Source organism: Convolutriloba macropyga, chromosome 15 (assembly GCF_964194025.1).
Source record: "Convolutriloba macropyga chromosome 15, txConMacr16.3, whole genome shotgun sequence".
NCBI lineage: Eukaryota > Metazoa > Xenacoelomorpha > Acoela > Convolutidae > Convolutriloba > Convolutriloba macropyga.
The window spans coordinates 14,017,187-14,038,773 of record NC_134482.1 but is presented as its reverse complement, the minus strand read 5'-3'; the positions used below and the strand labels follow the sequence as shown (position 1 = coordinate 14,038,773).

General features: G+C 35.6%; 1 protein-coding gene across 1 annotated transcript in view; it reads right to left on the bottom strand.

The window, feature by feature from the left end:
• Positions 1-704: 704 nt before the first annotated feature.
• The window catches only part of LOC142354428 (uncharacterized), a 39,476-nt gene continuing 18,593 nt past the window's right edge, over positions 705-21,587 (bottom strand). The window contains exons 4-10 of the mRNA XM_075406723.1: positions 21,218-21,426; positions 14,319-14,411; positions 14,079-14,144; positions 8,911-9,047; positions 7,633-7,756; positions 6,958-7,123; positions 705-1,812 (exon numbers count right to left, since the gene is read on the bottom strand). Coding sequence (XP_075262838.1) covers positions 1,097-1,812; positions 6,958-7,123; positions 7,633-7,756; positions 8,911-9,047; positions 14,079-14,144; positions 14,319-14,411; positions 21,218-21,426 — 1,511 coding nt within the window. The 3' untranslated portion in view covers positions 705-1,096. The remainder of the gene's footprint in view (positions 1,813-6,957; positions 7,124-7,632; positions 7,757-8,910; positions 9,048-14,078; positions 14,145-14,318; positions 14,412-21,217; positions 21,427-21,587) is intronic.

Genomic DNA, 21,587 nt, shown 5'->3' with positions numbered 1-21,587 from the left:
TTATAATCCATTCAGTTGAAACAGTGAATGAACTAAGTCAGAAGTCAAACGCGAAAGTCGTGACTCATGTAAAACAAAAAAGGTGATCAAAAGGTAAAGCAAACCTTTAAAAAGGAGAGCGTCTAAATAATAGCCGTTGAGAGGTTGACGGCGGCTATTAAAAACTTGAAGAATTGAACTATTTTGGGCTTGAAAACTACAAAAAAAAACATATTTTTACCTTTAATGTTGGCCTTCGAGCAGGTTCAGCACTCTAGGCACTTGAAAAGTTACCAATGCCTGCTTAGAGCCTTTAATGAAACTTAAGGCCAACTGAGCTTTACCTATTTATCCGGCTTTTGAAGTCATTAGAAAATGTGTGAACACAATACATCCCACAAAAAAAGACAGAGCACCAATACAATCTAAATTTATAAGATTGTATAAGATCACCAGAACTCCTCTTCGAATCGTGAAAAATGGGCATTCTATATTAATCAGCAGAGAAGATGAGGTCAGCTATTAATCAAAAGAAAGTCGAATCAAAACCTTAAATTACTCAAGCTCAGCTGAAAATAAAATTACAGAAATTAGATAGATGCAAAACTACAATCTAAATTTATAAGATTGTATAAGATCACCAGAACTCCTCTTCGAATCGTGAAAAATGGGCATTCTATATTAATCAGCAGAGAAGATGAGGTCAGCTATTAATCAAAAGAAAGTCGGATCAAAACCTTAAATTACTCAAGCTCAGCTGAAAATAAAATTACAGAAATTAGATAGATGCAAAACTGCAGAGATTAGATAGAAAAATAGATACCACTAAATAGATATTAAATAAGCTAAATATAAAAGAAGTAAAAGCACAGCTTTCTTCTATTTTTGCTATCATTCGAGTCAGAGACAAAAGATTTAATTCACAAAGGACAGAAAGCAAGTCACATTGAAGTGCAAAATTGAAAAACCGAAATTGGCCTCAATGTAAGCACCAGGATTGTTTTGTACTATTATACGCAATTTTTAAGTGACCGCAAGAAAATGATTAAAGAACAAGATTGATGAAGCAGATCGTTACTTGATATGGTATGAACTATGCGACAGATCAGATAAAGAGTCAAAATTCAGACACTCGCAAAAAAGGATTAGATTGACCTTCATCAGCACCGGCTTCAAAATAATCATCACTGCCGAATAACTCAAGGCTAGCACCACTATCAGGAACAGCAATGTTTTCAAACCCTTCACTGTTCGGACGGTGGGGTGTTGGGCGTATCATTTCACGTGGGGCATTGTTGACTTCGTTTTGGGGGTACATCTCTTGAGTGAAGTTACTAGTACCAAGACTAGTTTGGAAAAATGCTGCTACATCTGGCTGTCCATTTCCAGCAGAACTGACCATAGGATTAGGTGCATTTCCCTCAATCCCAAGCATTAATTCTTCCACCTCATTGTCTAAATTAGGCAGCTCACTAGTGAAAATCGGGGCCCGAGGCACTTGCATTTCAATCTCTCCTCGAAATTGGTTACTCGGCTGGCCAGCATGAACACCATTAGAATGTAAAGTTCTCGCAACATTAGATGTTCCAAATAACGTGTCAGGATGGCCCATGAAGACTTGCAAATTGAGCTGATTATTGGCTGCAGGAATGACTTGTTTTTGGTTCGCCTGTTCGATTCTTAATCTGTCCAGTTTGATCCGAATGCCCAGTTGCGTTAAAGCCTGACTTCCATCCTGGTAAACACCTTCATAATCGCTCTTCTTTTTTCTGTCATGACAGTATTTCGCCAAATGACTTGTATTGAATACCTTCATGCTAAGCTTGTTCAACACTGAAAAAGAAACATCCAAAAATTAGAATTATCTGTCGTAGCTCTGCGAACAAATGACAAGGCTTCATCAGTTTAACTTAATTCTGGTTTCGTTTATTTGCCTCGAAATTGCTTTGCATAGAAAACGTTGTTAAACCGCCATATGACAGTGTGAAAGAAACAAAGACAGCATACTGCCAGAAAATAGCAGTCCTTGACCCCTTCTGACCGACTCGGATTGAAACAGTCAAAAATTTTAAAAAAATGTCTGTTTTCTGTAAAAAAAAAACGTGTTCTAGCTCGGTCAGAGTATCAACTTTTGGATATTTGTCGTTTGTGACCCACCTTCAAACCCAATACGTTATGCTCCTCCCTAGTTACAGAGCAAGTGTCATTACGTGTTACATCAACTACGTAAAAATATGGCACGTGCGTCTGGGGGTGCAAATAATATGCACCCACTAAGCTGGGGCGGGCACAAACGCAAAAATACCAGCTTTTATTAGATTACACAAATACGCAGAAAAATGCCTATATACACCACGTCAAACATAGCCGGCAGATTGCCGGAATAGCTGCGAAATAGACTTGCGTGCCGTAAAATACAGATGGAAAAAGATACAGAAGTGAGTTGATAAGTTATCGCCGCCGCCTATAAAACTTACAAGTTTATTTCAAAGGAGGTTGTTTTTGGGTGCAAAAAAATTTTCCCTGTCGCGTCTCGAACCGGCGATCTCCGGATTAACAGCCAGTCGCCTTAACCACTCGGCTGTCGGACCATACAATCTGTTTTCTCACAATCAAGTTTGTTTTAGGAACAGATTCTGTTTCTGAATAACCGAAATTTAGGTCACGCAGAAAGCGTGAAATCAAGCGCGAAAAAGCCATTTAAGCAGTGACGAGACAGAATGTTCTAGAACAAATGTAAAACGAAAATGAAGCGTCAGACGACGAAACAAAAAAAAACCAAGAGCACCGCAATATAGCTACGCTCAGCTTACAGCTTCGCAGCTATAATAAACATAACCAACTAACGTCGGGCGAATTGCTCTAAAACGACCGCCGAGCGGTTGGCTTTGGCAGTACCCAGCTTGTGAGAGATGCTACTAGCTAGGGGTGTGACCAAACCAGCCGGCGAATAAGGGTGGACTGGGGGTTGAGGGGGGTTACACAGGGGGTCAAACTTTTAACATAAAGAACCGCCCTTGAGGGCGAAAAGTCAAATGGGTCAGACGAAAAATCGGTCAAGCGATAAATCGCATATAAAACAACACAGGACTAATATAATTGCTACAAACTTCGGTTGTGAGCAATTAAACACTTCAGCATTTATTCTCATTAACTTTGGCAACTGAAATCACTAAATGCCCAAAGTTCATTTTTTGACTTCTTTTGATTTAGCTCTTTTGACGTTGAGTTTGATGACTTATTTCTAATTTCTGTTGTAACATTAGGTGAGATATGTCAGAAGTCAGAGTGAGATAGCATAGAGTGAATATCAGAAATCAGTAGCAAAAATTACTTAAGGTTGGCGTCTTCAAACGAAGATTCTGTGCTCTTCAACTCTATCCTCACAAAAAAATTTCAAAAAAATGGCACATTTACAAATTCAAATATCTAAAAAACAGACAGGAAAAAATCCTGCTTGCACGATTACTAACGTTTAAAGAAGACCCATTTAGCAAAAAAAACTTATAAAAAACGGCGCGGAAAAATGAAATTCGGAACCTATTTTGGCTCAAAAACTTGAAACGAGCGTTTCACCTTGAACTTTGAATTTCAGCGTTGTTTCCAATTTGAGCACATGAAAGTCTAATATACCTAGCCCAGAGAATCCGATGTACCTTTAAGACCCAAGGGCTTTTACCTGTTTACCCATTTTGAAAGCTCAACGTCAAAAACCGTTTAAACACATCTTACTAAAAAAAACGTGTCAACTCATCTTACAAAAAAAAACAGAGCACCAATACAATCCATCCTGGATTGTATACAAAGATGGATATCCAATACCATCTAAATTCTTTGTATGTGAAAAGAGTAGAGAGCGTAAAATAGGGGACGGGAGTGGGTGTTTTAGGGTCGGTTTCTGCGGGGGTCAAACGTTTAAGATCAAGAACCACCCTTCAAATCTAAAGGCTAGTAAGGCGTAAGCCTCTAAGTGAGCTGCTCAGCCACTTTATGCCCTCCAGATTTTATCAGGTTTTGAGGGAAAAAAAGGTAAAATGATCAGACGAAAAATCGCGTTTAAAAAAGACAACATTACTAAAATAATTGCTACAGATTTCGTTTGAGAGCCAGTCAAAAGCAGATATTTTTAAAAGCAATTAAAGTAGAAGTGTCATGAATAACAAAAAAATGTCCACTGAAGTTAAATTAGACCTCAAATTCACTAGGAATGGACTTTCAAAATCATCTACAAAACTGTCCGACCGAGAAACCCAAAAACCCTAAAAAGAAACAAACCGCAGAATATGAACAAAGAGCCACTGTCGAGAAAAGGAATTTTTGTTTAAATATGAACTCCACTAAAAAATTACAGTGAAATAATTTTGTGCTGCAAAAGATTTATTTCCACTTCGAGAACAGATGTTAAAAAACATAGCCGAAAACTAAACGTCCCATTCAAACTTACGAAGAATTGAGAAGGCATCAGCGGTTTGAAATTAACACCTTGCTACAAAGATTGAAAAAGAGGAAAAAATTCTAGAAAAATTAACAAAAATTACCTATTATCGACTCTGAGATTTTAAAAATACCTCGAAAAAATATACTGTAGCCCCGTCCAACCAAATTTGTAACAGAAACAGAGTTAAAAATTGCAAGTATGCTGAATAAGCAAAAATTTCTCCGCCCCTACTTTTCTCAATATTGCAGTTAATTTTACGCTACGCATTTCCTGTTTCAAATAAAATTCAAACATTTTATAAGTAAAACGACGCTTCACCGAAAACTCCTTGAGTCGTAGATCAAATCATCGTGAATCCTCTTGGAGTCATCAAAGACAGCATCTCAAAACAATTCAATATTTTTGCTTCATAAACCTATAGATCACCTACAGAACGCCTACAAAAACTCAGAACATGACGTCACGCACACAAATTTTATCTGCAAAGCATTAGAAGTCACTGATATTCGAAAAAGTCAATGGTCGGAAAAATCATCCATGGAGACGACGAATTAAAAACATAGCCCGCAGATTGCCGGACAAAAGCCGCGATAGACGCTTGTAGCCTTCCATGGAATTGAAACAACTAAAAAAAATCAGATAGTCAGACTGACCACCAGTACTTTAATAGACCACTAGACTTTTTTGGCTCGATTTGGACTGTCATTTATATGAGACCCATACGCTCTATAAGGAAAAGATCCCTAAGAGCTTTTTCAAAAATAATATTCTAAATCAGAAACTCAAGACTACTAAAGAATTAGGCATATACGTTTAGCATTACATAGTTGCACACTATTGATCTTAACTAGTAAATGTTCATAAAATTTGAAGTTCATTAAGCGAGTTAAGAAACGTGCAAAATGTGTGAACAGATCTTAAAAAAACATAGGAAGAATTCCGGAAACGACTCGAAGTAGAAATCCACTTACACGCCATCCAACTACTCGTCAGACAAAATTTACCTCCACTAATTGATGATTATCTTGAAACAAAACCATAAAAGCAAAAAGTAAAAAACAAAAAATCAAATCTGTTAAAAAATGATCAAAAAATTGAGCTCCAACAAACAACTTGGACTAAAAAATTGGAACCTACCCGGCAGATTGCCGGAAAATAGCCGCCATTGATTCCAATAAGCATGATTGGGATTGAAAGAATAGAAGATATTGAAAAAAAAAGATTTTTGTACAAGAACATTATTTAAGTCCGATTTATTTTGATGGCATTTCGTAGATGAACATAGTTCTGTTTCTTAGAGAGAGGCAACAGGGGCTACTATCAATACCAATAAGCATTAGAGATGGTAACTAAGACTAATAGGAACGACGTTCAAATAGCGGGCATCTAAAATTGGGCTTTATGGGTTTATCCCGTTTCTACTTCTGACTTCAATTTTTTATACTGACTCTGTTCATTTTGAATTGCTTTGCTGAGCAACTGATGTTCAAATTCACTTTTAGCAGAATGAGAAAAGAGAGAAACTAGCCTACAGAAGTCAAAAAGATTTCACGCAAAATGTCGAAAAAGCGGCAAAATGGTAAAGCGAAAAAAAGTTCGACGAAGTCAGAAAAAATAGGAGCGCTATAATAGCCGGCTGAGAAGATGAGGGCGACTATTAAAAAAATACTAAACTTTTTTATTACAAAAAGCATATAAATCCAAAAAAGAATTTCTTTCAGCTAATAGGGTATCCAGATGCGCGCAAAACAATTGGCCAGTCATAATAGGCTGAGAGAAACAGAAAGAAAACGAAAAACTGCAAAAGAAATTAAGAAAAAGTTTCAATTTTCGCCATTTTTTTGTTATACTTCTCAACAAAAAAACGCTTCAAATCTACAAAACTGTAACCACTTTTTATCTAAAAATTACTCAAGTAATCGGGGTCTTTTCAATACCTATTTGAGGCAGTATAACAAACCAATCGTCAAAAAAATTAGCCCAAAAATCAGCAAAATGCATGAAAAACCTCCGAATGAGCCTAAAATTCATGAATTTCGCTCGCTTACAATTTTTTTCACACCTTAATTTCTCGCTCTTTATAAAACAGCGAAATGAACAGAAACCACTCTCTTTTCTCTCAACTCTTCATTTTTTTCAGCAACAAATTCACTCCCGATTTTTTCACGTGTTTCATACCGTGCTTCAAAATTCACTCCAATAAAATTGATTTAAAAAAGACTTCTCCAATACTTCTCTTCGATTCGTAAAAAGACAGCGCCCCAAAGCAATTCTATTTTTTTGAAATTTTAAAAAAACCACGATGTCCACAATAACAGCTGCTTCGCGGCTATTAAAAAAACACGATGTCCCCAATAATAGCCGCTATCGCTTCGCGGCTATTAATACTAAGACTTACATTTTTAGGTGTTTAACACGAGAAAAATCGTTGCATCTATTAAATATAGCGGGTAGTAAAATTTGCAACGTTAGACGCAAATAAACAATGACGACTCCCCTTTTTTCACTTTAAAACAAGATATTAACAACTGAATACGTACCACAAAAATTAAACTTTTCCACAATGTTCAACACTCGACATAGAACACTTTCCTTTTGACCAACGGCAAATGTTCCATGCGAGTACTGACCCATGTCATCAATGGCAGAGACCAGGTTGCAAGAGTCTGATTTGGAGTTACTGAATCTCAGCAGAAATGTTCCAGCCTGCAACAAATGGATCAAGATAACTCACTTGTTGGAAAATTTAATTTTCTTCCTGCAACTTTTTTGGTGATTGTACCCCCCCCCCCCCACCAATTGAACCCACTAACCTTTGGGGAATACGAGGCTCAAACGGAGACGATCCCAAAATTTTTTACCCCAAACCCTCCACTCTTTTCATTTTACTCAAATTGCATCGCTTATCACAAATTAGTGGCACCAGGTAGCTCGATATAGCACACGTATACCCGTAGTTAGTCAAGAATTTAGCGTTATGGGTAATTATTACATCACCTTAGTATATTTTCAATTTTCAACAATACAGTTTCGAGAAAATTTTTGCATGACAAATTTCGAACTGAAAGATTATTTGTCTTTCAATATCTTGAAAATATCTTTTGAACTCATCTTTTTCAAATTGAGTTCAAAATCTGGATGTCTTCTCTTTCAGTCCTGAAAGATTCTAGCCAGTTTTTAATCCGATCCTTACTAGTGTAACCCAATAAACGTACTTTATGTCCTTTCAAAACACTCTCGGCATTCTCGCGTGTCATCATGCCGAAATGGAATCCATCCAAAATCATCAGACCAAAATTCTCAGTCTTGGTAACGCTGTCTTTGGTACTCTGGCGTCCACTAAAATTGACAGAAAAAAAAAGAAAGAAAGAAAGTCAAAAACTTATTAACGAGAGATTTAGCAAAACTAAAAAAAAACGCAAAAATTTCATCTCCAATTGAAGATGAACACGACGTTTAGGATCTTCTTCTCTGATATACTTAGTATAGATTAGGTGACTCTGCTTGAAGTCACTGAGAACTTCCGACGTTTATTGAGAACCATTAAGCGGTTCCAGATGACGAGCCAGAACATCGAAGTGACTTCTGCAGAGTCACGTAACCTGGCTTAAAACACGCAACTTTATGTGCATGAGAGCGTTTTTAATCTTGCTTAAAAGTCTTATTTAAGTAGTTTTACTTGTTTAGTTTCGTTTCTATTCAAACGTCATCGTTTTCTCAGAAATCATGACCTTTTGTTTATCAGAAATGAACATAAAATGGCGACTCACATTAATTCAATCAAGATGGCGAATTGGATGATGCAGTTAATTGAGATGATCAATAATAGCCGCCTCCCAAGAATGGTCTTATGAATGCAGTCATAACCAGTTGATTGACCTCTGGTTGATATTTCTCAGAAATTTTATCAGAAATTACGTCATCCAAGATTAGCTATAAATTCTCTTTGCTTCGACTCTTTGGTCTCTATGACGTCATTAATGATTAGATTTGGTATATGAGATTCCAAACCTAATTCATTAGAAACGAAAGAAGTTCCGTTAGCAGTATTGATTCGTGTAAGGTTGGACGTACAGTAACAGAAAAAAAATCGTTTAAGGTCTTGATATATGGTATCGAAGAATTTTACCAGTCTGCATTATCTTGAACATCCGAAATAATGTACACAACACCACAAAAAAGTCATGTGGAATTGACACTTCAAACACAAGTGCGTAAACTCATAGACAAATATTCAAGTCTAATGCTATTATTTTTCACATTTCAGATATTTGCCACATTTCACTCTAGTCCAAACACGATGTCCACGTGTTCCAAATAAAGCCATATTTGCATCAAAACAAAACGGTTTTCGAAGCTTTATGGTCCTAGATTGAATTTTTGAAATCTGTGACTGACCACTTCTCGTCAATTTCCACAACGCAACCATAGACTAACGGATGACTTAAATTTTTGTTTTAGTTTGGAGATCATTTTCACATCTACAAACTCACGATCGTTGCAGGTCAATTGCATTGAAGATACTCCCGAACCAATTCCAAACTCTCGTTTTCTCAGTAGAATCTGTGATAGGAACCGATTCACTCACCAACTGATCTGCAGTGATCATGGTAGTTTTTGCTGCAGAAACCTGTAAAGAATTTTTCTAGATCATACTTATTCTTGTACAACAATTGAGCATAAACCGACAATCGTCTGACATATTGCTCTCGAACGACAGGCGAGGCAATTTAACCTACAAGGGGCTGCAGCCTAGATCATTTATTATGGGTGCAAAGCAATCTACCAAGGAACGGTGCGAACCTCCAACTTCCGGCGTGAGACTGAATCGGCTCTCAGAGCCTTTTGATACCCTATCTTACAAAGAGGTTCGTTTGAGCAACAGACATAATTTCTGAATTCAGCAATTTATATCAGGAGAAATCGTACAATTGTATGTTCTAGAACAAAACGGTCAAGCAAAAATTTTGCATGAAAAGAAGCACATGTTTACTTGCATAGCTGGCCGATTGCCAGAAAACAGCCGCAATAGATTCGTAGATCTGCAGTCTAAAAAAGCAGTAGAAAAGACAGATCAAAAATTTACACTTTTCTTTAAAAGCTGAGATGTCATATTTTGACTAAGAATCTGTATCACTTATTGTGGCCTCACTTATTGCGGGTATAAAAATTACCCTTTTCTTTAAAGGCTCAGATGTTATATCTGATTAAGAATCTGTATAACTTATTGCGGCCTCTATTAGCTCTTTTATATCTATTAGCTCACTTATATCTTTGAAGGAAAGAAAAGCCAATTTCGGAGTGAGGAAGTCATTTTTGCGAGTAAGGCAAGCCACGTGTGACCAAAAAATTAATCACGTTTATGAAAAAAAACTCGCTCCACTAAGAGTTAAAAATGACGTTACGCACGCAATTCAGTTGGAATTGCATGAACGGATGAACAAAAGCCAGATTTGAAGTGGTTGTGACGTCTTATGGTCGTAAAAAAATCTTGACGACAAAAAAGACAACATAGCCAGCAGATTGCCCGAAAATAGCCGCGATAGACGCCTGTTGCCTTACATGAATTGAAACAAGAAATAAGATAGACTGATCGACCACCAGTCTTTTAATAGACCACTAGACTTTTTGGATTAGATTCGGACTGTCCATTTTATGACAAATACGGTTTACAAGGAAAAAGCCCTAAAGCCTTTTCAAAACTAATACTCAAAATCAAAAACTCAAGACTAATACTCAGGAAATAGGGCATATAAGTTTGGCACTACTTAGATGCACACTATTTTATGTTCAGAAAATTTGAAGTTCCATAAGTGAGTTTAGAAGTCATTTTTTGAGTGACGTAAGTCACGCAATTGACCTTAAAGCAGAAATGACGTCATGCACACAAATTTTAACTGCAAAGCAGAAGTCACGGAAGTCATTGAAATAGTCAATTCCCAAAAGTCAGGCCGTAAGAATCATCGATGGAGACGACGAATTAAAAAAACATAGACGGACAAGATCTGACGTACAATTCAAAGAAATTTCTAAACAAACAACAAGACCTAGAACAGACTATGAGTGAATTGGGAAAACCATTTCTAAAATCACATAAAAACAGAAAATCAACGTCAAAATGCCGCATGTGAACAAAAAACCACTAGCGTGAAAGCAAAATTTGGTTCAAACAAAAAACTAGGCCTAGAATGAAATATGAATGGATTGGGAAAACCATTTAGAAAATTTAAAATTTGATACAAAAAACGAAAAAACAGTAAAAATCGAAGCGAAATTGCCGCATGTGAAAAAATAACAACTGGCGAGAAAGCTAATGTTTGTTTAAACACCATTTTCTCACTCTATTTTAGAATGAGAGCGACAAAATTTCACGCTGCAAAACCACTCGCTTTTTCGCTCCATTTCCTGTTTCGGCGTGACCAAAATCACCACTCTAATTTGACTTCAAAAATCATGAAAATGTGTGAGCAGACCAAAAACATAGCTGGCAGATTGCCAGAAAAAAGCCGCAATAGCTTTCTATATCTGCAGTTTCAAATAAAAACAGTAAACAAAGACAGACCAAAAAATCAGTCTTTTCATTGAAGGCTGAGATCTTACATTTTGATAAACAAATCTGAAGTTATTGCTGCCTCTATTAGCTGCTCTCAAATAACCTTCAATTTCACTTGACCTTATCTCTTTGAATTAAAGTAAAAAGTCAATTTAAAGTGAGGAAGTCGTTTTTGAGAGTGAGGTAAGTCAAGTGTGACCAAAAATTTAATCACGCGCATGAACAAAAAAACTCGCTCCACTAAGAGCGAAAAATGACGTCACACATGCAATTCAGTTGAAATTGCATGAACGAATGAACAAAAAGTGGCTGTGACGTCATATGGTCGTAACAAAAATCATGACGACGAAATAATCTCCTTAACTATCTAATTATCTCTTTAATTAAAGTAAATAAAAGTCAATTTCAAAGTGAGGAAGAGTGAGTTAAGTCACGTGTGACCAAAAATTAATCACGCGAACGCACAAAAAAACTCGCTGCACTAAGAGCGAAAAATGACTTCACGCAAGCACTATAGTTTAAATTGCATTAACAAAGGAACAAAATGCAGATTTGAAGTGGTTGTTACTTCGTATGGTCGTAACAAAAATCTTGAAGAAAAAAACATAGCAGGACAAGTCCTGAATTACAATCCCAAGAATTGATTCAGGTTAGACCTGACAAAAAATAAGCCGGGTTAGATGTCCAGTGAGAACAATTAGTTTGACAGCGTTGAGATTAAGCAAATTTACCAACAGAACAAAAAAGCAAGACTAAAAATCAGATCTATTTTTTAAATACAAGGTCAAAATCAAAGAAATTACTTCTAAGACCTCATGCTACTAAATAAAATCCCTTGTTTCCCATTATCAAATGATGATAAGTGTCAAACTTAAGTTGAAATTGCATGAACGAAAACAAAAAGAAGATTTGAAGTGGTTGTGAAGTCATATGGTCGTAACAAAAATCTTGACGACGAAATAAAAAACCAACAGAAGGCCTTAATAGCCCCAGCTATCGCTATTCGGCTATTAACAAAAGCGCCCCAATACAATTCAAATTCTTTGAATTGTAAAAAAAAACAGGATGCCCCAATAATAGCCGCTATCGCTTCGCGGCTATTAAAATCATACCCGGCAGGTTGCCGGAAAATAGCCACCGTTGATTCCAATAAGCATGATGGATTGAAAGAATAGATATGGTAAAAAAAAATTTTGTTAAAACATTTTTTAAGTCCGATTTATTTTGATGGCATTTCGTAGTTGAACATACGTCTGTTTCTTAGAGAGAGGCTACAGGGGCTACTATCAATACCAATAAGCATTAGAGATGGTAACTAAGACTTACAGGAACGACGTTCAAACAGCGGGCATCTAAAATTGGGCTTTATGGGTTTATCCGTTTCTATTTCTGACTTCAATTTTTTATACCGACTCTGTTCATTTTGAATTGCTTTGCTGAGCAACTGATGTTCAAAATCACTTTTAGCAGAATGAGAGAAGAGAGAAATTAGCCTAGAGAAGTAAAAAACATTTCACGCAAAACATTGAAAAAGCGGCAAAATGAGGCAAAGCGAAACATTTTTTGTTCGACGAAGTAAATAAACATAGCAGGACAAATCCTGACTTACAATTCAAAGAATTTTCATTGACTAGACAAACAATTAGACCAAGAACAAATTGAGTGAATTGGGAAAATCATTTCTAAAAAAAATCAGTTAAAAAACAGAAAATCGAGGTCAAACAGCCGCATGAGAACAAAAACCATAAACGAGAAATAGAAATTTGGTTCAAACAAAAAACTAGGCCTAGAATGAACTACTAATGGATTAGGAAAACCATTTAGAAAAAAATCCGATCCAAATAAAATGGAAAAAACAGTAAAAATCAGAGTGAAATTACCGCATTTGAACAAAAAAGCACTAGCGAGAAAGCGAATTTTTGTTCAAACACCGTTTTTTCACTCTACTTCAAATTTAGATCAAAAAATTTTCACACCGCAAAACCACTCGTTTTTTCGCTCCATTTCCTGTTTCGGCGTGACCAAAATCACAGATCAAATTTGACTTCAAATGTCTGAAGATCTTAAAACATAGCCGGAAGAATTCCGGAGACGACTCGAAGGAAGAATTGCCCACAACAGTGACTTAACATTTAGAACAACAATTATGAAGCCTAAACCTTCACAAATGCCATAATTGAGAAGTCAAGAATAGTAACGGCATTAAAAAACAAATTGAAAAAAAACCTAGAAAAATTTAATGTTTTTTTAATAGTAAAAGGAAACATAGAGCCGAATAAAGCCCCTTTGCAATTAGAGCAATGAAAAGCTAGCAAAGCAATGGGCAAGTCAAAATAGGCTAAGAAACAAGCAAAAAAGGAAAAAAGGTTTAAAATTTCTCAATTTTTCTGTCATTTTTCCTTAGAAAAAAATGTTTTATACCAACAACACTTTTATCTGAAAATTCCTTAAGTAACAAGCTTCTAATCAAATCCCACCTAAAGAAGTAAAACAAAAAACATCTAAAAAAAACCAATAAATTTCGTCTAAAAATCGGCAAAACTGATCAAAAACCTCCAAATAAGCATTAAACTCAAATTAACTACTTGAAACCTTCAATTCCTATCAAAGCAATGCTAAAACTAATACAATATCACAATCAAACCTCATAACCATCAAAAGTTGCAAAAAACTGCTTTTAAAAGCCGCACGTGAACAAAAAATTTTGCTCGTTTAGAGAAAATTTTTTCACACATCAATTTCTCGCTCTCTCAAAAACAGCGCTATGAACAAAAACCACTCTCTTTTCACTCCGCTCTTCACTTTTGTTCAGCTCCAAAATCACTCCAAAGTTTTTCACGCGTTTCATTTCGCGCTTCAAAAATCACTCCAATAAAATTGATTAAAAAAGGACTTCTCCAATACTCCACTTCGAGTCTTAAAAAGACAGCGCCCCAATACAATTCAAATTCTTTGAATTGTTAAAAAAACAGGCGCGCTATAACAGCCGGCTGAAAAGATGAAGGCGGCTATTAAAAAGAAGAGAAAGACAAGGACAATAATAGCCTCAGCTATCGCTGTGCGGCTATTAATAAACACAAGATTTAAAAACAAAGTTGAAATATTCACCAGTTCTCTGATTTGTTCTCTATCTGCATTCTGTGTTGTAGAAGCTATGCGTTCCTGCGGTTTGAGCTGAAAAAAATCAAAGGTTTCAAATTGACTATTAGGGCCTTTAATAAATTTCTTTGTTACCACGGCAAAAAGTGTTCAATTCGAGGAACTGCGATAATACCCCCACCCCTTTCATTCCCAAACTACATAATTCTACGTTAAAGACGAGGCATGAAACAGAAAATTAGTACTTACACATTTGAAACATTTAAGAATCATGGCAACTCTGGTTGTCTGATCGCAGACATTATCCAGTGATTGATCAGAGGGACATTCCCTTCTTCTGAACTGAAACATAGAAGTCCTTATAGTTAGGGATGGATAATATCACACGTTTGTTATCGCCATCAAAAATTTACAAGAAAAAACTCCGAAATGTGATTAAATAAACTAATGAACTAATGTAGCAGACCAATTGCCGTCAGAAGCCGCAAGATACAGTTGAGACCCTAATTAAAAATGACAACTCAGACCAAGATTAAACATAACCGACTAAACGTCGGAACAATTGCTCTCTTACGACTAGTGAGAGCTCTAATCAATTGCAGCCTGCTTCAGTCGGGGGGGTGGGGGGGGGGGTGGTGGCCTAAATGAGACTAAGAAGTGCAATAGTGGGCTTCAAATACAACATTAGAGGTTAATATATACCACTATTAAGATTTAAAGTAAAAAATGGCACCAGTTTCGGCGCACTTTTCATCTGACTTTTAGTTTTAAATTGCCGCCAATTGAGTTCAGCTGCTTGAAATTGTTGTTGAGAGAATTTAAGATCACGCAAAACGCAAAAAATTGGGCTCAAAAGTCACTCGAAAAGTCAAGACGTTCAAGCGAAATTTTGCATAAAAAGACATACACGTTTACAATAATTGCTTCTCTACGAGAGCAATTAAAAAAGTGCGATCCAAAAACTGCGATTAAAAAATCGAGATTCGAATTTCACAATAACATTATGATTATCTAGTTTGGGTAACCTCTAATGAATTTCAATTAGAGTTTACATTCTCAATTTGATTTAATTGAACCAAAAACCCATACATTATACATTAAAAAAGGACCCCACACAAGCAAATTCAAACCTAGCCTGAGACCAATAATTGCCTCGATATCTCGGCTCCTAGCTATTAACAACCAAGCTAGCACCTTTCCGACCGACTAACTGCCAATTTGTGGACATGTAGCATAGAATTGAAAAAACAGAATCAGACTCAAAGATAACGGCAAAACCAGTCCAAATTTCGCTACTACTTGCTGTGACCTTATCGAATCAACTAAGAGCGCAAATCCTCAATTAAATAGAATAAGAAACAGACCAAAATAAAACTTTTAAAAAATGCCGTTATAATTTGATTAATTGTTTCACATTGATTCTTCTATTAGCTGCTCTCAAAAAACTATCGTTTAGAGCAACACACACTCATCTGACCATTTGAGGTAAGTCACGTGTGACCAAAAACTTAATCACGAACAAAAATTCTCTCCACTAAGGATGGAAAATAAGTCACGCATGCATTGCATGAACGGATGAACCAAAAGCAGATGTGAAGTGATTGTGACTGACGTCATATATTCGTAACAAAAATTGACGACTAAATAAAAAAGAAGAAGGCCAATAATAGCCTCAGATATCACTTTACGGTTATTAAAGAACCTGGCGAAATATAAGAAAAAACTGTTACTAGCCAAGTGCAACCACTTTAGTTTCGTTCTTTAACGTTTATCCCGTCTCTAAAACTCAGTCAATCCATGTTTTCTGGCCGGTAAAAATTTGGAATGAGGCCAAAAAGGGCAACTGAAGAGATTCGAAAATGATTATGAATGGAGTCTATTAACAGATGACAGAGTTACAAAATCGCAAAGTTGACAAAACTGTTTAGAAATCCAGAAAATTTTCAAAAAAGTAAAGATTCCAAGGCCCTAAACTTAATCACACTCAATTGTAAATATTTTCATTTGGAAGTGTTGTACTACTACCATTCTCTCACATATCCGGTGTATTAATTTTTTGAAACAATTTTGATACCATTGTTCCAAATTTTGTCTGTGGCAACATATTGCATAAAAGTTCTTTGTCCATAGTTTTACGGAAATGCAGAGTAGACCTTATAGCATGCGAAATCTTCCACAAAATGATTGTAAGGATGACTGGTAACATATTTCAATTTTAGAAAAAAGTCGATTACCACTCTCGAAGGACAAAAAATTACCTAGAATTTTATGACAAAACTTTACTAAAACCTCAGTGGAAATCAAATATGACACCATTAATTGTAGCAATTATTACGAAAGCGACAAAAACAATCAATACCCAAAAATTTACTCATATTTTTTGAAAACTAAAACTAAAACACAAGGTTCATTATATCCACTCATGCCTGATTCCTAACAGATAGGACCTGCAATTGTTCAGATTAAGCCATAAAACAAATAAAATAAGAACATAACCGACTAACGTTGGGCGAAATGCCCTCAAACGACCGGCGAGCGGTTGGCTGCGTCAGTAGCTAGCCACGGCTGTGAGAAGAGCATTAGCTTGATTCGACTCTGCAACTTTTCGTTTTCTAGCCTTGTTAGTAAATAAATCACAGAAAAAAACTGATATTCAAAATTAATATATTTTAAATATTGCAAAATATGAAAGAAAAGTTCCTAGATTTCGCAGTGAAAAAAAATGTTCAAAACCATTTTTTGGCTCTGGAGTTTTGTCAAGTAACCGATATGCAAAACATGAAAAATTTTGACGCCCACTAATGACCGGTAAACTCAGAAAAGGACAAAAACATTCAAGGATTTTGAAAACAATTGCAAATTTTAACAAAATCTTGCTAAAATTCAAGCGATTAAAATCTTCAAAAACATTTCATTGTCTCAAGAGACTATCCAGTATCCCTATTTCAAGTTTTAAATAGTTTCACTGGCTCATAAAGATCCACAAACTTGGAACGTGATAATAATTTGCCGAAAAGTTGAAAAAAATTAAAATTTTATCAAAAAATTGTTAAAGCTAGAGTTATTAAAATATTGATAACCATTCTATCATCTAAAAAACTCTATTAAACCTGAAAAAAATCATTTTATAAAAAACTATGTAACAGCTTATAATCAAACCTTGGAGGAGGTCCCTAGGACCCTTGAGCCGAAAAAAAAAATTTAAAAAATTTGATTTAAAAGGGAAAATCAAATTTAAAAAAGATTCAAAAACTTTGAAAAAAATGGCACAAATTTTAATATAAATTGCTTAAATCCGTGATATTTAAATCATGAAAAAATTTCATTGGAACTAGAAACTATGCGGTAACCTATTATCAAACCCTAGAGGAGGTTATTTGGCTCTTGAGGCCGGGGAAACCTAAATAATGACAAAACATTTTAAAAAAATGCAAAAATTATTCAAAAAATTGCAAAAACTTGGGATGTTGAAAACTAATCCATAACCCAAAAATTTATAATCCAGTTACTTATCATCGAACCCTAACGAAGGTTTTTTAACCCAGAGGCTGAAAAAACCTGAATGTGACAATAAATTTCAAAAACATTGAAAACTCAAGTTTTGTATAAAAAAAACAATGCTAAAATTCATAAAGGACAAATCTTAAAAAAATACCATTACATCAAGAAACTATATAGTAACTTATTGTCATTACCTAGAGGAGGTTATTTGACCTTTGAGGCTGGAGAAACCGGAAAAACGACAAAAAATTTCAAAAAATTTTGATAAAAGTTTTATAAAAAATTAAAATTTGTGATATTAAAAAGTTGAAAACTATTCCCTGGCAAATAAAAACTTTCAGAAAAATTATTCACAAACCCTTAACGTGGTTTTCTGGCCCCTGAGTTTGGAAAGACCTGAAAACTGAAAAATAAATGTCAAAAAAATTGATAATTGCTTGTTTTGTAAAAAAAAAACGCAAATATTAGTAATGTTAAAATGCTGAAATCATTCCACTACCGCCAGAAAATAAGCAGTAGTATAAAATCAAACCCTGGAGAGGAGATTTCTAGACACCTACGGCTGATTAAACTCAAAAAATGACAAAAAAACTTCCAAAAAACTTGAAAAAATTGTGAAAACTAGTTTGAATTTGCGTGTTTTTATCGAGCGGTTGTTCGAACTCACTAAAAAACCATAGCCACAAATATTTTCAAGTGATAAAAACCACTATTATGAACTCAGAACTCAGGTTAACAAAATTAATTCATTTGTGCCTTATTAGCAACTGATCGGACACGTCATTAATAGGGCTAATTAAGATGTCAAAGAAATGAACAAAAAAGTACTAATTTCTGAAATCAAAAAGTGTGTTAAGTCAGAGAAACCATTAACTAAGAAATCACACGTTTGATTCAATTACACCTCGCTAGCAGCCGATGGAATCCGCTATTAGTGAGAATAATTGATAACACAACAAAAATTTAAAACATACCCGGCAGATTGCCGGAAAATAGCCGCCGTTGATTCCAATAAGCAAGATTGGGATTGAAAGAATAGAAGACATCGCAAAAAAGATTTTTGTACAAAAACATTTTTTAAGTCCGATTTATTTTGATGGCATTTCGTAGTTGAACTTACTTCTGTTTCTTAGAGAGAGGCTACAGGGGCTACTATCAATACCAACAAGCATAAACGATGGTAACTAAGACTTATAGGAACGACGATCAAATAGCGGGCATCTAAAATTGGGCCTAAATACAAGAGTTGGGATTGGGGGAGGGGTGGTGTTGGGGGGATTAGCTTCCCGGGGTCTTTTACAGCCTGGACGATGTGCAAGGGTTGGGATTGGAGGGGGGGGGGGGGGAGGGGAGAGAGAGAGAGAGAGATGGTGTTGTTGGGGAGGGGAATGAGGGTCAACGACAATCTCTAAGAACCACCCACCACACAATAAGCATAAGTCCAAAACAGTTTCTGTGAATTGTATATTTGGAGACTAGTGAGCTGAAAGGCTCTAAGAATACTTAATGCTCGTTGGGCGCTACCTGTTTATCCCGTTTTTGAGGACGAAAATTCAAAAGGGTTAGATAAAAATTTGGTCAAGCGAAAAATTGCATGAAAAAAGCCGACAGGACTAATATAATTGGTACAAACTTCGTTTGAGATCAATTAAAACAAGGTCAAAAGATTAACAACGAACAAAGTCTAAGTCATAAAAAACGCTAGATGCCCATTGAGTGACTCGGGCAATTGCAAATAAGCACAATTAAAACACATATGTAGCATTCAAACAGCAAAGCAAAAATATCAAAACAAGCAAAACTGCCGCACCTCAAAAACCAAAAAATTTGATCTCACACACCCTTCTCAGTAGAATTCAAAAGCATTTTAAAAACATAGCTGGCAGATTGCTAGAAAATAGCCGCAATAGCTTTGTAGATCTGCAGTCTAAAAAAACAGTACAAAAAAGACATATCAAGAATTACTCTTTTCACTAAAGGCTGAGATGTTATATTTTGAATACCAACCTAACTTATTTCTGCTTCTATTAGATGCAGTTTAATAACCTTCAATTAGAGTGACACGCACTCATTTGACCTTATCTCTTCGAACTAAAGAAAAAGTCAAATTCAGAGTGAGGAAGACATCTTTGAGAGCAAGGTGTCACGTGTGACCAAAAACTTAATCACGCGAATGAACATAAAAGCTCGCTCTACTAAGAGTGAAAAATGACGTCACGCACGCACTTCAGCTTCAATTGCATTCTAAAACTGTCTGGCTTTTCAAAACTCAAGCACGCACTTCAGCTGGCTTTTCAACACTGCCTTTCCTCAACCAACAAAAAGTAATTCAAAGAAAAAAATCATTTGAATTCAAACTAAGACCCAATAAAATTCGTAGAAAGTAATTATGAGTCAAAATGTTTAAACGGCATTTGAAGCAAATTCTTAGTGCCACACTGTCAAATGAAAACAGAAACCAACTAATGTCGGAAGAATTGCTTTCGAACGACAGGCGGGTAGAAAAACTTTTGGCCCCGCCGGGATTCGAACCACTGACCTCCCATTCCATATCCAGATGTACTGACCACTAGGCTATCAGACCCTTGCTTCTGCTATGCTGTAACCGAATTTATATTAGCAACAAGGTTTACTTCGGGATGAGAGCAATGGAGATCACTCAAAAATGAAGAACAAAAACGTGAAAAACTCACCAGAGAAGTCAAAGAAAGTCCTAGAAGAAAAGCGCAACGTTTACAATAATTGCTATGAGCTTCGTTCAAGAGCAATCAATCAATTTAAAAATAAAAATCTTAAAGGGCAAAAATCAATATTTTTCACTACTTATAAAAGTAGAGCTGATTTAAACTATAGCTCTCAGGAAAAATGATAGACTGATATATGCTAGAATGCGGACAATATGGACAGAAACAAAAACACATAAAACAAGATTTTTGAAAGTTTAAAAGCAATTTATAAAAAATGAAATAAAAACAATTACATTTCCTTATTTGGCATAAAATTATATAGCTATCCCCCTGTATAGGTTAAAATATAGAAAAATAGTTCAAAGATTGAAAAAATATTTTGCAATAAAATTGTCAAAAATTTTTCAAAATTTCTCTTAAAAAAATTGCAGAAATTCAAAAACAGAAACTCCCCCAAAATAATTCAGTTATTAGTACAAATACATTAGGATCCCTGACAGAGCAAAAAACCTTCTAGTAATTAAATCCAAAAAAAAACAAACGAACGAGAAAAATTACACAAAAAACTTCCAAAATCGGGCAAACATATGTACAATTCTATAAAACCAAAAATACCTCATGTTATAAAGATGCATTTAATGCATGAAATATTAAAAGTAAATCGCCGGGAGGGGTCAATCTCTAACCGCCCTTCGCACATCAAGTATAAGTCTCCAAAACAGGTTCTGTGAATCGCATAGTTGAAGACTACTGAGCTGAAAGGCTCTAAGAGCACTTAATGCCCGCTGGGAGCTACCTGTTTATCCCGTTTTTGAGGACGAAAAGTCAAATGCGTCAGACGAAAAATCGTTCAAGCGAAAAATTGCTTAAAAATGACCGACAGGACTAATATAATTGCTACAAACTTCGTTTGAGAACAATTAAACAAAATCATTTACTATATTTTTAGGACAAATTCACCTCGTACGCGTTAGTGAGAACACCTCTGTATCTTGGCATCAACATCTGATCAACCACGTCTTCAATTAATTGCGGCTGATTGAGAGATTCGAAGGTCAACTTCCACAAGTAGAAACCATCTGGGTCAATGTCCAGTTTAGTGTGCATCTCTAGCACAAGTTCAGGAGACACAAAATAATTGCGCAGCTTCTCAATTCTATGTTGGTTCTCTGCCGAAAAAGAACAAACAGTAAGGCTCGGATGAGGTGTAAGCTTAGCACATGTTCCGCTGCCCGTATTTGACAGTAAAATGCCCTTTGATCAACTCTCGTTGGGTTAACTACAGTAGTGTATAATCAGTGAAATAACTTGTTAATGACCGATGACTGCT